The sequence below is a fragment of the Haliotis rubra genome, unplaced genomic scaffold (assembly GCF_003918875.1).
Source record: "Haliotis rubra isolate DU_JTF1 unplaced genomic scaffold, ASM391887v1 Scf1953, whole genome shotgun sequence".
NCBI classification, from domain to species: Eukaryota; Metazoa; Mollusca; class Gastropoda; order Lepetellida; family Haliotidae; genus Haliotis; species Haliotis rubra.
This window is the reverse complement of record NW_025765951.1, coordinates 59,489-72,555: the sequence shown is the minus strand read 5'-3', so window position 1 is coordinate 72,555 and position 13,067 is coordinate 59,489. Positions and strand designations below refer to the sequence as shown.

The window sequence follows — 13,067 nt, the reverse complement described above, 5'->3', positions numbered from 1 at the left end:
GAAGTCGTGAGCAACATGCCCCACAATCTGAATATGATGACGCCAAATAACCCTCAGAACCTGTTCACATATCCTCATGCTTTTGTCTGTTCTTGCAACCAATATGATGTGTTGTGTATGTGTTGACATTCGTAGAAAACTAGTTCATAGTGAGTGAGTGAGTTAAAATTTAGAGTCACGTCGGCAATATTTCAGCCACACCGTGACTAAAAAAGATATACGTTAATGATAAATAAAGTTATTCCACAAAACCTGTCTACAAAGGGCAATAAAACAACTTGGGTGTCACAGATAGAGACAGAGATGTAAAACTAGCAAATTTAAAAATTATACTTTAATTCAGGACTATACAATATAAAAACGGGGTATAGATCGCTAGCAACTGAAGGTATATCACCATACACAAGGGACCATGGGGACTTATAGTAGTTGTGCTACCTGCATGAACCCTAGCTGGATTTACACCATCCCTTCAGCTGTAGTTAACTATAGTCACAGTTCAAAATCACAAAGATACTAAGACATTCTGTAAGCTTAATTTACTTAACGCTACAGCCAATCTCAATCTCAGCTGCTCATTTAGACTACCAATAAAACATATTTATCTATTTTTTCAAAATTTGTTTAACAATTCTATTTAATTTAAAAATCCAGTAACACAATTATATTTACAATTTAAAAGATCCTTCACTGTTTTGACATTGAAATATTTATCCCCTGTGATGGAAAAGTCAATACATTCAAGCAGGACATGCTTGACTGTGATTCGTTCGTCACAAGGACCTACACCTTTGAATAAGTATTCATGTGTATAACTAGTATATACGACATCGTCGTATGATTATCTCTTCAAAACTGGACTGACTGCCCTAGTAGGTGTAACCGATGGTTGGTTATTACTATTTATACCTACTTGGGTGTCCCACTTCCTTTGCATTAGATCGCGAATGTAAGATCTAATTATAGGTTTATAATCACTGTACGGCAGCAGAAACGAAACGGCGTCACAGATTTGTTGAGTGCTGCCCTAGCAGCAAAGTCAGGCCTTGTGTTACCAGAGATTCCAGCATGACTGGGTAAACAACAAAAGACGATGGTGCCAGTAGCAAGATCATTATATAATTCAAGAATTACAATTAAAGTAGATGCTAATAAGACATGTTTTAATAGCCTAAAGGCACGAAAAGAACCTGAATTGTGTATCTTAAGACTGGTTATTGATATATGCTCGAGCTGATAATATGGCATTAATGAGCCGTCGATAGGTAATCTGGAAGACAGCGTTCTGGATCCAATGACAGTGGCACTAGCAACTATAACGGGCACTAGCAGCTGTACCGGCACTAGCAACTGTACCAGGAATAGCAACTGTACCGCACACTAGCAGCTGTACCGCCACAAAACAAATAGCAACTGTACCGCCACTAGCAGCTGTACCGGCAATAGCAACTGTACCGACACTAACAACTGTACCGGCACTCAGCAACTGTACCGGCACTAGCAAACTAGCAACTGTACCGGCACTAGCAGCTGTACCAGGCAATAGCAACTGTACCGCCACTAGCAGCTGTACCAGGCAATAACAGCTGTACCGCCACTAAGCAGCTGTACCGGCAATAGCAACTGTACCGCTACACTAGCAGTACCGGCACTAGCAACTGTACCGGCACTAACAACTGTACCGGCACTTCAGCAACTGTACCGGCACTAGCAGCTGTACCGACACTAGCAACTGTACCGGGAATAGCAACTGTACCGCCACTAGCAACTGTACCGGCAATAGCAACTGTACCGCCACTAGCAACTGTACCGGCACTAGCAACTGTACCGGCACTAGCAGCTGTACCGCCACTAGCAACTGTACCGGCAATAGCAGCTGTACCGGCATTCTTGGAAAATAAATGTATGTTAGCTGCAGAAATAGCGGATTGTATTCCAAGTGGGATAAGTGATGCTTTGTTTTATGAAGTTCGTTATACAGAGCGTGAAAACACATTTATATGCAGAATTTGATTTAATAGAGGCGTAATTTAGAAGTATGCTGTGAAGATAATTTAAAGGCGGCATAGTTGAGGGGCAGTACATCAGCCTCCAAATATAAACTCTGATTCGGTGAAGTTCCGAAGGCTCCAAGGCAAAGCCAGAGCCAGAGCCTTGGTGGTGAATAGAATCTAGTATTTTAAAATCGCCTTTACACCATGAATCATGGAGCCGTAATCAAGTTTATAACGGATCAACACTCTATATAGTTGGGGGAGTTTCTTCTTATCCCTTCCCCACTTTGAGTTAGAAACAACATTAAATATATCAAGTGCCTTCAGGTATTTATTTTTCAAATATTTTACAAGAGGACGAAAAGTTAAATGGAGATCGAAAATAATACCCACGAACTTCCATTACAATGTTAATAGCGTAATCTAACAAAAAAACAATTCTGGGTCTTTGTACGGTTTGATTGTCTGGCCCAGACTCGATTTGCTTTTAAATATTTATTTTTTAAATAATTAATAATTCATTTATATTGCGCTTAGTATCCATCTGACTAGTTGCTCACTGGACGGTGTAATCAGAATTATTTTTCAGATATATTATAAGAGGACGAAATGAAAAATGGTGATTGAAAATAATACCCAGGAACATAGCTTCCATTATAACGTTAATAACGTAATGTAACAAAAACAATTCTGGGTCTTTGTGTGGTTTGATTGTCTGGTCCAGACTCGATTTGCTTTAAAACAACATCACACTGTTGTAATGCTGCTGAAACAAATATATGCTAATTATATGGTCACACTTGTGCAGTCGACTCTGCTTTTAGCAGAGATTTCTAACGAATGTGGAAATGGTTGTGTCGCTGCTATTTACATTTTCGACAAAAATGGATGCAATTACATTTTGTAGTTCTTGAATTTGAAAATTTAAATCCATTTCCTGAACAACATTTCTCGATTTTATGTAAACATAATTATACAGCAGCCTTTCACTAGTATTTATGGTTTGCCACGAAAGGAATATTAAAATCATTCGAAAGCAGTGATCCATCTATGGAATCCTTTAAGATAACTTTTGATAACCATTAATTTGTATACTAAATAATGTGATAGAGAAAAATACTGCCTTGGGCACACCCTGATCCTGATTATAATGGTCAGACATTGACATGAAATTGCCTGTCGGTTAAAATCTGAGATATAAACGGAAACTAAACGCATGTAAATCTTTTAAGATACCGTGCTTCTATGTCGTATCATAAGCTTTGTAAATTGAAAAACATGGACACTGCATGCTGTTTGTTTATAATGCCATTTTAACAAATGACTCCAGTGGAACTAAATGGTCAATGTTACCGCAGTGTTTACGAAAACCACATTGAGTATTTGTGATTACATTAGCGCATTCTAGGTACCAAGTTAATCTGTTATTGACTATACGTTCCATGGTTTTGAAAACGCAGCTTGTCAAGGAAATGGGCCTATAAGTAGCGGGATCGGTATGATCACGTCCAGGTTTGGGTATGGGTACAACTATGGCATAACGCCAGGATGAAGGAAATTTACGAGATGCCCAAATGCCATAAAGATACTCAGCAGTGTCTCCAGACAGGATTGATGTAAGTGTTTCAGGAGTAGATACTGTATGCTATCGCAGTATCATGAGCTTGTTCAAGAGAAGTATAAAATTATGGATAAAACGTTGTCGTTATAATCTTCCCTATTATCACAATGAAAGGTAATTTGTTTCTTTTTCTGCTGTGTTTGGTATTTTTGAGATTTAGGAACATAGTTTGACGAGGAAGAATGGTTTGCAAGTGTTTCAGCCTGTTTATTTGCGATGTCAGATTTATCTGTTGACAATTGATCCCGGTTTTGACGTGATGTGTTTTGCTTGATTTGGTTCCCTTACCTTTAATTGTCTGGATCATATTCCATACCGTGGACATCGGCGTCCGTGAATCAATTTTGTAAACATAATTTTGCTAAGACCGGCGCGTATTTTGATTAACTGTACGCCCTGCTTCAGCATTTAATTTTTTATACATTTATTCAAATAATGCTATAAGACTATGGTCTTTCTATTCGATTGCTCTTTTGCTCCCCCCATTTGTTTTGATATTATAGATTTACCTTGTGTTGATTCTGTCACAGATTCTGGTTTAGATGACGTATTTATTTAAGGTATTGATATTGCACGCTCTGTCTGGGAAGCTGATGGAGATGTATTTGATGGGGATTGAGAGATCTGAGTATGATGGTCTGATAGTGATGTTTGATATGCCGTTGAAGTCAGCGAATGTATGGATGCAATGGTACGACAGGCATCTCAGTACAATAATTATTTCGACAACTTGACATTTGAAACATCGGAGTGGAGTTGGTACATATACCTCTTCATCAATCATAACAACATTAGAGTATGCACTTATTTTAATGACTGTTACTACTAGCCAATCTGATTTACCTTGTAAATGCATAGAGTATGGTATATCGTTTGTAGGGTACTGCCTTTAGCTTTGGAGATTGGAAACAATCAACATCAATTTTTATTAGTTTAAAAATGCCACAGAGCAATGTGAGGACGACAAAACATTATTGATTCTTAAGAAGAGAGATGAGTTACTAATATTATGAGCAAGGCGAACCATGTTTGCGATCGAATGATACATTACCAAAAGGACACCCACTTTTACCCAGAATGTATATGCATAGAATATGGTAATGCGTAAAGGTACTACCTTAAGATGTGGAGATATTAAATTTGAAACAGTCAATATCAAGTGTTTCTTTATTTGTTAGGTTTATGATGCAACACATACATATGATTGCAACTATCTAATTATCGAGTCTTAAAAGACGACAGATAAGTTAACACATGATGAGCAAGGGCAAAGACGTTTTCGATCGAATAATACGTTACGAAAATCAGTGATAATGACCATCTTTATCACAAACATCACAGGAAAACAAAGATACAAGCAGTTTCAGACGCGTTTGTCAGGCACAGCTCCCCTCCAGCCAATCTTCAGTTTCCTGGACAACTCGGCCCTGATGTCTTTGTAGGATGGGTCATCGGCTCGGTTCCAGTTCTCTTCTGGGTCTTTCATGTGATCATAAAGTTCAACTCCTTTTTATCTCATCCCACATCGGTGTATAGATGGGCCTGCCTTTGAAGTTGATCCACTCTGTGTAGCGATACATGTCTGTTCTAATGGTGTAACCCATGGTGACATCACCATGGAGACCATCTCCCCCTCGAGGGTACTGGGAGAAAGCAGCAGTTTTCCAGTTTGGCATTGTTGGATTTGTCATGAGTGGGACCATACTAGTACCTTCTGTGCACAGACTGATGTTTTGAGAGTTCGGTGGACACGTTTCAAGTTTAGGAAGTTCTGCAGCTTCAACTAGAGTCGGGTACAAATCGACAAATTCCGTCAGGTGCTCTGTCACCACACCTTTGTCAGTGACTCCAGAAACGTGTATCATCATGGGAGCATGGGTGGCGTCTTCAAAGTTGTTGTGCTTCTCCCATTCAGAATGTTCTCCCAACTGCCACCCATGATCACCCCAGAAGGATATGATGGTATTGTTAGAAAGTCCTAAGTTGTCAAGCTCTTGAATAACTCTCCCCAGCTCGTAGTCAATATAGCTGATGCAGCTGTAGTAGGCCTGTCTCAGTTGAAGGGTCAGTGTTGGTGGAAATGTGAAGTTTATATAGCCAATATCCTTTAAGTGAAATGCTTCAATATCTCTAAAGTTGCCAAAGTTAGTAAAATTATGCCAGGCGAAATGGGGCATTCCAACTGGAGCATAATAGTTTGGTGGTGGGCGAAGATTCTCCAAGGGATAGAAAGTATTGAAACGAGCAGGATAGTTCCATGGTATATGAGGGTTTACGGAATCCTACTGCCACAAAGAAAGGTTGCTCACCTGACTTTGCTCGAGGTGCGACTTCCTGAAGTGTTTTAATTGCATTATCTGCAATAATCTGATCCTGAAGTGGTTGGGCCTTCTCTCTTTCCTCTGATACTGCCTCACATAGAAGGTTGTCATTCCCTCCATATTTGTCATCTGCGTGAAAATATGGATCCGTCCACGATATGGGATCATCTCCTCCTGAGGAACTGCCAGGATGAAAGATCTTCCCCATTCCAATAGTTCGGTAGCCATTACGCTTGAAGTATTCTGGCAGTGTAGTAAAATTGCCGCCAACTTGTCGGAAGTAAGGTCCAATGTCCCATATGTGACTAGTGTCAGGCCGCCTGCTGGTAAGAAGGGCAGTTCTACTGGGGCTGCATAAAGCTTGAGACACGTAGGCTCTCTTCAGAACAAGGGATCTGCTTGGCTAAGGCATCGAGAGTAGGTGTATGCATCTTGGGATGGACAGGAGACGGCATGTCTGGACCCAGATAGGCATTGAGGTTTGGTCTCATATCATCTGACACCAGAAACAAAACATTTTTCTTTGCACCCACTAATGCTATCAGTATCAGCTGTAACACGGCTGTCTTCACCCTCATGATGCAGTGCACGATTGACAAATTCAATCACACTGGTGAAATATTTAAACAATTGAGCATATCTATATGGAACATGTCTTTATCAACGTGTCCTTGACCAGTGATGCCAATGTGGTTCTTAGCCATTTATACTTGTGGATAGATAAGAAATGTCGAGAGAAACTTGAACAATGTCATGCTGTAGTGTTTCTTCCTGTTTCGCTTACGTGGGTATATTACATTGATGAACTGATGTTCACGTTGACAGGAATGATTTGAGACAGTAGCTGGTTAGTTAATGCAATTCTCTGATTTCTGGCGACAGTTTGCACCACTACAAACTACCAGCAATGTTGATTTGGATTGTCGCCATATGTTTTGGTATGTGACCAACAAATTGTGTCAGCTGCTGTTGACTTTTAATGGGAGTGAGTGTGTGTAGATTTATCAGCGACATGGAGAATGGAATGTCGCCCTGATTGTTTATCTCTAGGGAATGTCAGACATGAATGTGAAGTGGCACATCTGTCGTTTTGGACCAGGGTATGTTTTTATCCTCCCGTGGATTCCAGCTAATTTTGTACAAGATGAGAAATTTGTTGTTTGTTAGCAAGACTTTGAGTGCCGGTGAATTAATGAGTTCCATGCAATTATTGACTGTTCTTTGTTTTGAAACACTGAACCTTTTACTGTTGCTGCTATATGTCATACCCAATGGCATCAGAAGCAAAACTAATACAGTGTTATAAATGTAATAATGTCAAATGGGGATTACTGCTGAGATGACTTAGTGCGGAAAAATGTGCAGCTATATATATCATGACCCAAACAGGTAATACATCAATGATACATTTATATCGTAAAATCTTGTCGACAAAGGACAGAAACTGAACTATAGTACTGTTGGAAATAGAAAAAACTGTATTTCCTCAATTATCTCTACAATTTATGTAGTTGATATTTGAAAGTGTGAAATATCTGTTAAACTAAGTTCGGCCTAACTACAGTCTCAGTGGTAGAGAGATAGGAAACGGAGAAAAAGGACTTTGGGGTGGGGGTGGGGGCGGGGGAAGTAGTGCAGAAATGAGCAATGCGTTAAGTCCAAAAGACTTATTTGGAACAGACCATGGCTTTATGCAAATTAGTGTGCGACGATATTGTATTACAAAGGACACTTTTAAATGCCCAATTTGAAATTAGACGTAGATTCATTATAAACGATAGCTGACGTAAAAATAATAACTTTTAAGCCGAAACTATCAAGGATGTAGCTACCATGCAGTCTCACTGTCACTATAAAAGAAACAGATAAGAGGGGTCGCCTCAAAAGCAAAACCTGGGGTCGGGCTTGGGGATAGAGATATCAGCTAAGATAAGATTAGGGCAATTATACTGGGGAGGTACACGGCACGTCATAACAATTTAAAAAATAATATCCAGTCCTGTCGATCTTCGGGTGGTCATGCCACCTATATATAGCACGATGCGTTTCTATGGTTTTCGGATATCATACCCTTACATATCTCAACATAAACTTTATGAAAGAAAGACACGTAAGATGTTAATCAGTAGATGAGACATAGTCAACACAAATGAAAAAGAACAAACTATCTTTGAGATGACCCCTTGTGCCTGCAGGCAGCACGTGCATTTCATGCCAGGTGAGTTGACGGTCCGTCGTCATACCTGCCTGAGCGACCTAATTGCCATCTATAGTCTGATCTATTGTTTTCTGCAGCTATTCGTATTTTTTCTAAGTTTTGCCCGATTTTACGAGTAAAAATGCTTTTCGGGATATCTTATTACGCATCCCACTGAACGCCCGGTTAGGCGGCAGTGGGTTATTTCGACATATGCTGTTTGCAATTGTGTCAATTTTCGGGATGCAGAGTAACAGCCTTAAAACAGTTTTATTTTCTATTTCCGACAGTACTATAGTGTATAACGGGCATTGTTTTAAATCTAGCATGTGCACATTTTAATCTAACTCTTCATGAAACAACCCGTATAAAAATGAGACACAGAACAGCAGCAGTCAAGTTTAACAAAGGCGACACACAAAGGACCATGGAGATTTACAGTACCTCTGCATTGTACCCCAACATCCCTCCGCCAACTGGCCATTACTAGACAGATATGTCAAACATTTAAAGGTAGCAAGAATAGTACATGTAAAACCATGGAAGGTATAAAAAGTACGGTGAATGAAATTGGCCTGAATGGAAAGGTGAATATGTGGGCCAGAAATTGTCGGCTATACGTGGTGCAATAGGTGATAATTCCAAGTGACTCTCACGTGCAGGACAGTCTACATGGTTATATTGAATGTTAATGGGAAAAGATCTGAAGGCACCAAACGGATCTAGATGATAATACAGTTCAATATTGTTTTACAGGAAGAACCATAAATTACTTTAGATCAAATTAGTGTTCTTTGTAGTTGAAGAAGGGATTTCGATCCCTCTCCACTCTGAGTTAGAGAAACTTTTCAATAAACCAAGGTCCTTCAGGCATATATTTTAAACTTTAATTGTGGGACCAAAAGGTCAAATACTGAGATAACATATACAGTAATTATGTGATGTAAATTGTCTGCAAACAAATGAATACGAATTGTTTCAGATTTTGAAAATTTAAATCTGTTATCGAAAGACTGCAGTTTCTATTGTATTCATATTTTGGCCATGACAAGAAATGTTAATATCATCCACAAAAAGGGATCCGTTAACATTTTCAAATGGTATGCGAAGTAATGTTACTGACAAAATACTGCCTTGATTATAAGGGTATGAACCCACGCAGAGTTGAACAAAAGGTGGACATGATCTGAGCAGATGGCTGCATATTTCATCATGATGTAAACATTCTGAAATACCAAAATGTTGTGTTGCATGTTTCTTGCAATTCAAACATTTAAAATTGTGTTTTCTTAACCCCAAAAAATAAAAATAAAAATAATAGGAACTGGAAATTTAAAGGTTTTCTTGTGGCTTTTGTTATATTTCTTTTTAATTTGTTTGAAGTCAACAGATTCACATTCCCTTAACTTCTAGAATAATCCAGAATATAATTTTGAAAAAGGATTCGACAATGGCGTTAATTTGATAAATCCATAGAACTATTTAGAATAGTGATACATGGAATAGGTTGTACCAATACAACTAATATTCTAAATACAATCTTTAGGTACTACAAAGACGTTCTAAAAATATTGAGCTAACGTCATCAACTGTTAGGTTTTCATTTGCTCTAACTACCTTTGGCCTCACTTTCTGAATACCACGTGGATAGGTCTTCAGTGAAAGCAAATACTTCCGTCTAGCATGATCCTTGTGCATTCCTGTAATCTGTTGGGAATAGCGTGAGACTCAGGTCCAACCTCAAGTCAATGACCTTATCAAAATGACCAAAGATTTTAAATACTTATCACATTCTTGCGCTTTAATCTACCAATGAACATTCCAAAGGGAGTTTTATTTTCTTTGAAAATGATAATAAAACTTGCCAAGCCTATAATACAAATTTGTGTAAGCGTCAATTGTTATAAAGTTTAAAATGAACCCTATTGTTTACAACCATGTGACACCTTCTTGCGAATCAAACTGAGATAGACTGTTCAGTGATAACGTGTTAACAATCGTGACGGAGAGCTATCAAATATTTATAATGCGAGCTCCTTACCTGTCAGAAAGTCAATGACATCAAACAATTGTTGTTGTCTGTCATCTCCCAAAGCGCCTTACTCCTCAAAGAGATCTCCATGGAGTGATAGTCTTCCTGTTCTTCACTGCTTGCCGTTTAATCAACTTTGTGAACAATAATGGGCTGCTGAGAACTCGTTCTATCTACCCTGTGTCCACATCGGGACCAACAGTGTGACATGATGAGGCTGAACTTTGTAAATCCTGTTATGTGTGTCACATGGTTGAAAAAAAAAACAGGAAAATCCAAGCAGAGCCTTGAGACCCATTCCAAATCTTTTTTTTCATTAGTATCATTACTACCTTTCATAATCAGTACAATCTTCAAACCTTGTGTACTTCCACTAGGCGTTGGTATCATTGTTAATAGGTTTCATGTGTTCTGTAGGTAAAGAAACATTTGGAAACTCTATAAGAATTTGATGATGATAACTAGAACAGCTGCTGACGTAACATGACATATCTCTGAATGTGCACTTAAACAGATAAGCTGGCTACTACATCGGCGAAGTCGATTTCTTCAGGTAAAAGTTTTTATATTGCAATTCTACTTATCCAAGCATACTGAGCCAAACTTAAAACTTTACACTCGGGATTTCTGGGACTAAGTTTTTAATATTAGGTTTAAGACAATAATTTTAGTCTTATGCTGTGCACAGAACATCTTGACATCAAAGGAAATAAAAAAGCAAGTCTCGCCAAAACTCCTTAACAATGATAATGCTCTTGATCTCAAGGTATCCTCAAAAATGAAGTTCAAGCGTGAAGAACAATTCGTTTTCAATATGAGTTATGACCTCCTCTCGCGTGTCTTACAGACACAAAACGCCCCCTAATGGATCTTAGTAAACACACCCCTAGGAAGACGTCGCCATTGCTCAACAAGTTGACGTTGACGTCTGTGGTGGATTGACTTGCTTACAAACACGTCGACCCAGCTCGTCCCAGATGTGTTTAGGGTTGAGGTCGGAGCTACACGACGGCCAATCCAGAACTTGAATACCGGCATTTCTGTGAAAGAATTGTCATATGCCATCTAGCGTGGTCTTGCTGGAATGTCATTCCAGGGCCATGCATAAATGGAAACAGGATAGGTTGCAAAATCTGAATACTGTACTTGGCAGCATTTAAATTCCCTCGTACAACACCAAGGGGAGAACATCAACTGTGCGCCAAATTAACCCTGTACCATTACGCTATGGCAACCAAATCTGTGTACTTCACGGACGCAGACGTGACGTTCACATCACCTGCAGTGCACTCGGACTCTGCCGAAACCTCAATGTGAATCGGGTTTCGTGGCTCAGGAAAACCGAATTCTATTGCCTTTGATTGAACCTTATGTGCGACGATGAAGAGGCGTTAAATTTTGTCCATTATGGGGTCTTTGGGTGGCACGCAAGCGATTTCTGACACCAAATATATCCCTACTTGTGTAACTTGCAGTAACAAATCTGTTCAGAAGATGACGTCATCGTATTGTTTAATCTCCCCGGAGAGTGACTTCACACCTGGCGTTTCCCGGCCTCGGGCTTGATATAAAAGGCATGGCATACAAAACAAAGATTAAAATGAACAGTTTAATTTGTTTTTGCAGCTCATATTCAATGTGCCTGTTCAGTTGAAGCAAACATGCACTGAGAGACCCAATGAATTTACTTTTCACACGTGTATTTCGTGTTTTTCATCTCTATAGGCTCCAAAGTCAAGGTTCGCACTTATAATTTCACGAAATTAAAGCATCGACACTGTATACTTCTGTTTAATATACTTGTGAATTTATTGGATTAAAGAGAAAAGAAAAATATAGTAATTTTCAGTGTCAAGTACATAACATCCTTCAAAATACAAAGCTTTAGTTCAAACTAAGACCACGCTAAAAACACTGACTCGTTTATAGAAAAGGATTGTTGTTACAGGTGAGGCTGACGTTTCAGGACACGACTCATAGGTAGGGCTCCTCTCCAGCCAATCTTCAATTTCCTGGACAGCTCGGCCCTGATGTCTTTGTAGGATGGGTCATCGGCTCGGTTCCAGTTCTCTTCTGGGTCTTTCATATGATCATAGAGTTCAGCTGCCTGTACCTGGTCCCACATCGGTGTATAGATAGGCCTGCCTTTGAAGTTGATCCACTCTGTGTAGCGATAATTGTCTGTCCTCATAGTGTAACCCATGATGACATCACCATGGAGACCATCTCCTCCTCGAGGGTACTGGGAGAAAGCAGCAGTTTTCCAGTTTGGCATTGTTGGATTTGTCATGAGTGGGACCATACTAGTACCTTCTGTGCACAGACTGATGTTTTGAGAGTTCGGTGGACACGTTTCAAGTTTAGGAAGTTCTGCAGCTTCAACTAGAGTCGGGTACAAATCGACAAATTCCGTCAGGTGCTCTGTCACCACACCTTTGTCAGTGACTCCAGGAATGTGTATCATCATGGGAGCATGGGTGGCGTCTTCAAAGTTGTTGTGCTTTTCCCATTCTGAATGTTCTCCCAACTGCCACCCATGATCACCCCAGAAGGATATGATGGTATTGTTAGAAAGTCCTAAGTTGTCAAGCTCTTGAATAACTCTCCCCAGCTCGTAGTCAATATAGCTGATGCAGCTGTAGTAGGCCTGTCTCAGTTGAAGGGTCAGTGTTGGTGGAAATGTGAAGTTTATATAGCCAATATCCTTTAAGTGAAATGCCTTAACATCATTAAAGTCGCCAAAATACGTAAAGTTATGCCAGGCAACCGCTGGCATTCCAACTGGAGCATAATAGTTTGGTGGTGGGCGAAGACTCTCCAAGGGATAGAAAGTATTGAAACGAGCAGGATAAACCCAGGTAATATGAGGTTTGTGGAATCCTACTGCCACAAAGAAAGGTTG

The 13,067-nt window shown here is 39.5% G+C and overlaps 2 protein-coding genes across 3 annotated transcripts; both read right to left on the bottom strand.

The window, feature by feature from the left end:
- Positions 1–1,306: 1,306 nt before the first annotated feature.
- Positions 1,307–3,922, bottom strand: LOC124274897. Its single transcript, XM_046710265.1, has 3 exons — positions 3,904–3,922; positions 1,665–1,912; positions 1,307–1,567 (listed from the first exon to the last, which is right to left on the bottom strand). Exons 1-3 carry the CDS (start codon positions 3,920–3,922, stop codon positions 1,307–1,309), a joined length of 528 nt encoding a protein of 175 aa, XP_046566221.1.
- Positions 3,923–4,923: 1,001 nt separating this feature from the next.
- Positions 4,924–12,941, bottom strand: LOC124274895 (iduronate 2-sulfatase-like). 2 transcript variants are annotated; one of them, XM_046710262.1, is made up of 2 exons: positions 12,178–12,941; positions 4,924–5,027 (listed from the first exon to the last, which is right to left on the bottom strand). In XM_046710262.1, exons 1-2 carry the CDS (start codon positions 12,939–12,941, stop codon positions 4,979–4,981), a joined length of 813 nt encoding a protein of 270 aa, XP_046566218.1. In that variant the 3' UTR covers positions 4,924–4,978. The 2 variants fall into 2 exon arrangements, with proteins under 2 accessions (XP_046566218.1, XP_046566219.1); XM_046710263.1 differs by having other exon boundaries at positions 4,924–5,101; positions 12,252–12,941.
- Positions 12,942–13,067: the final 126 nt, after the last annotated feature.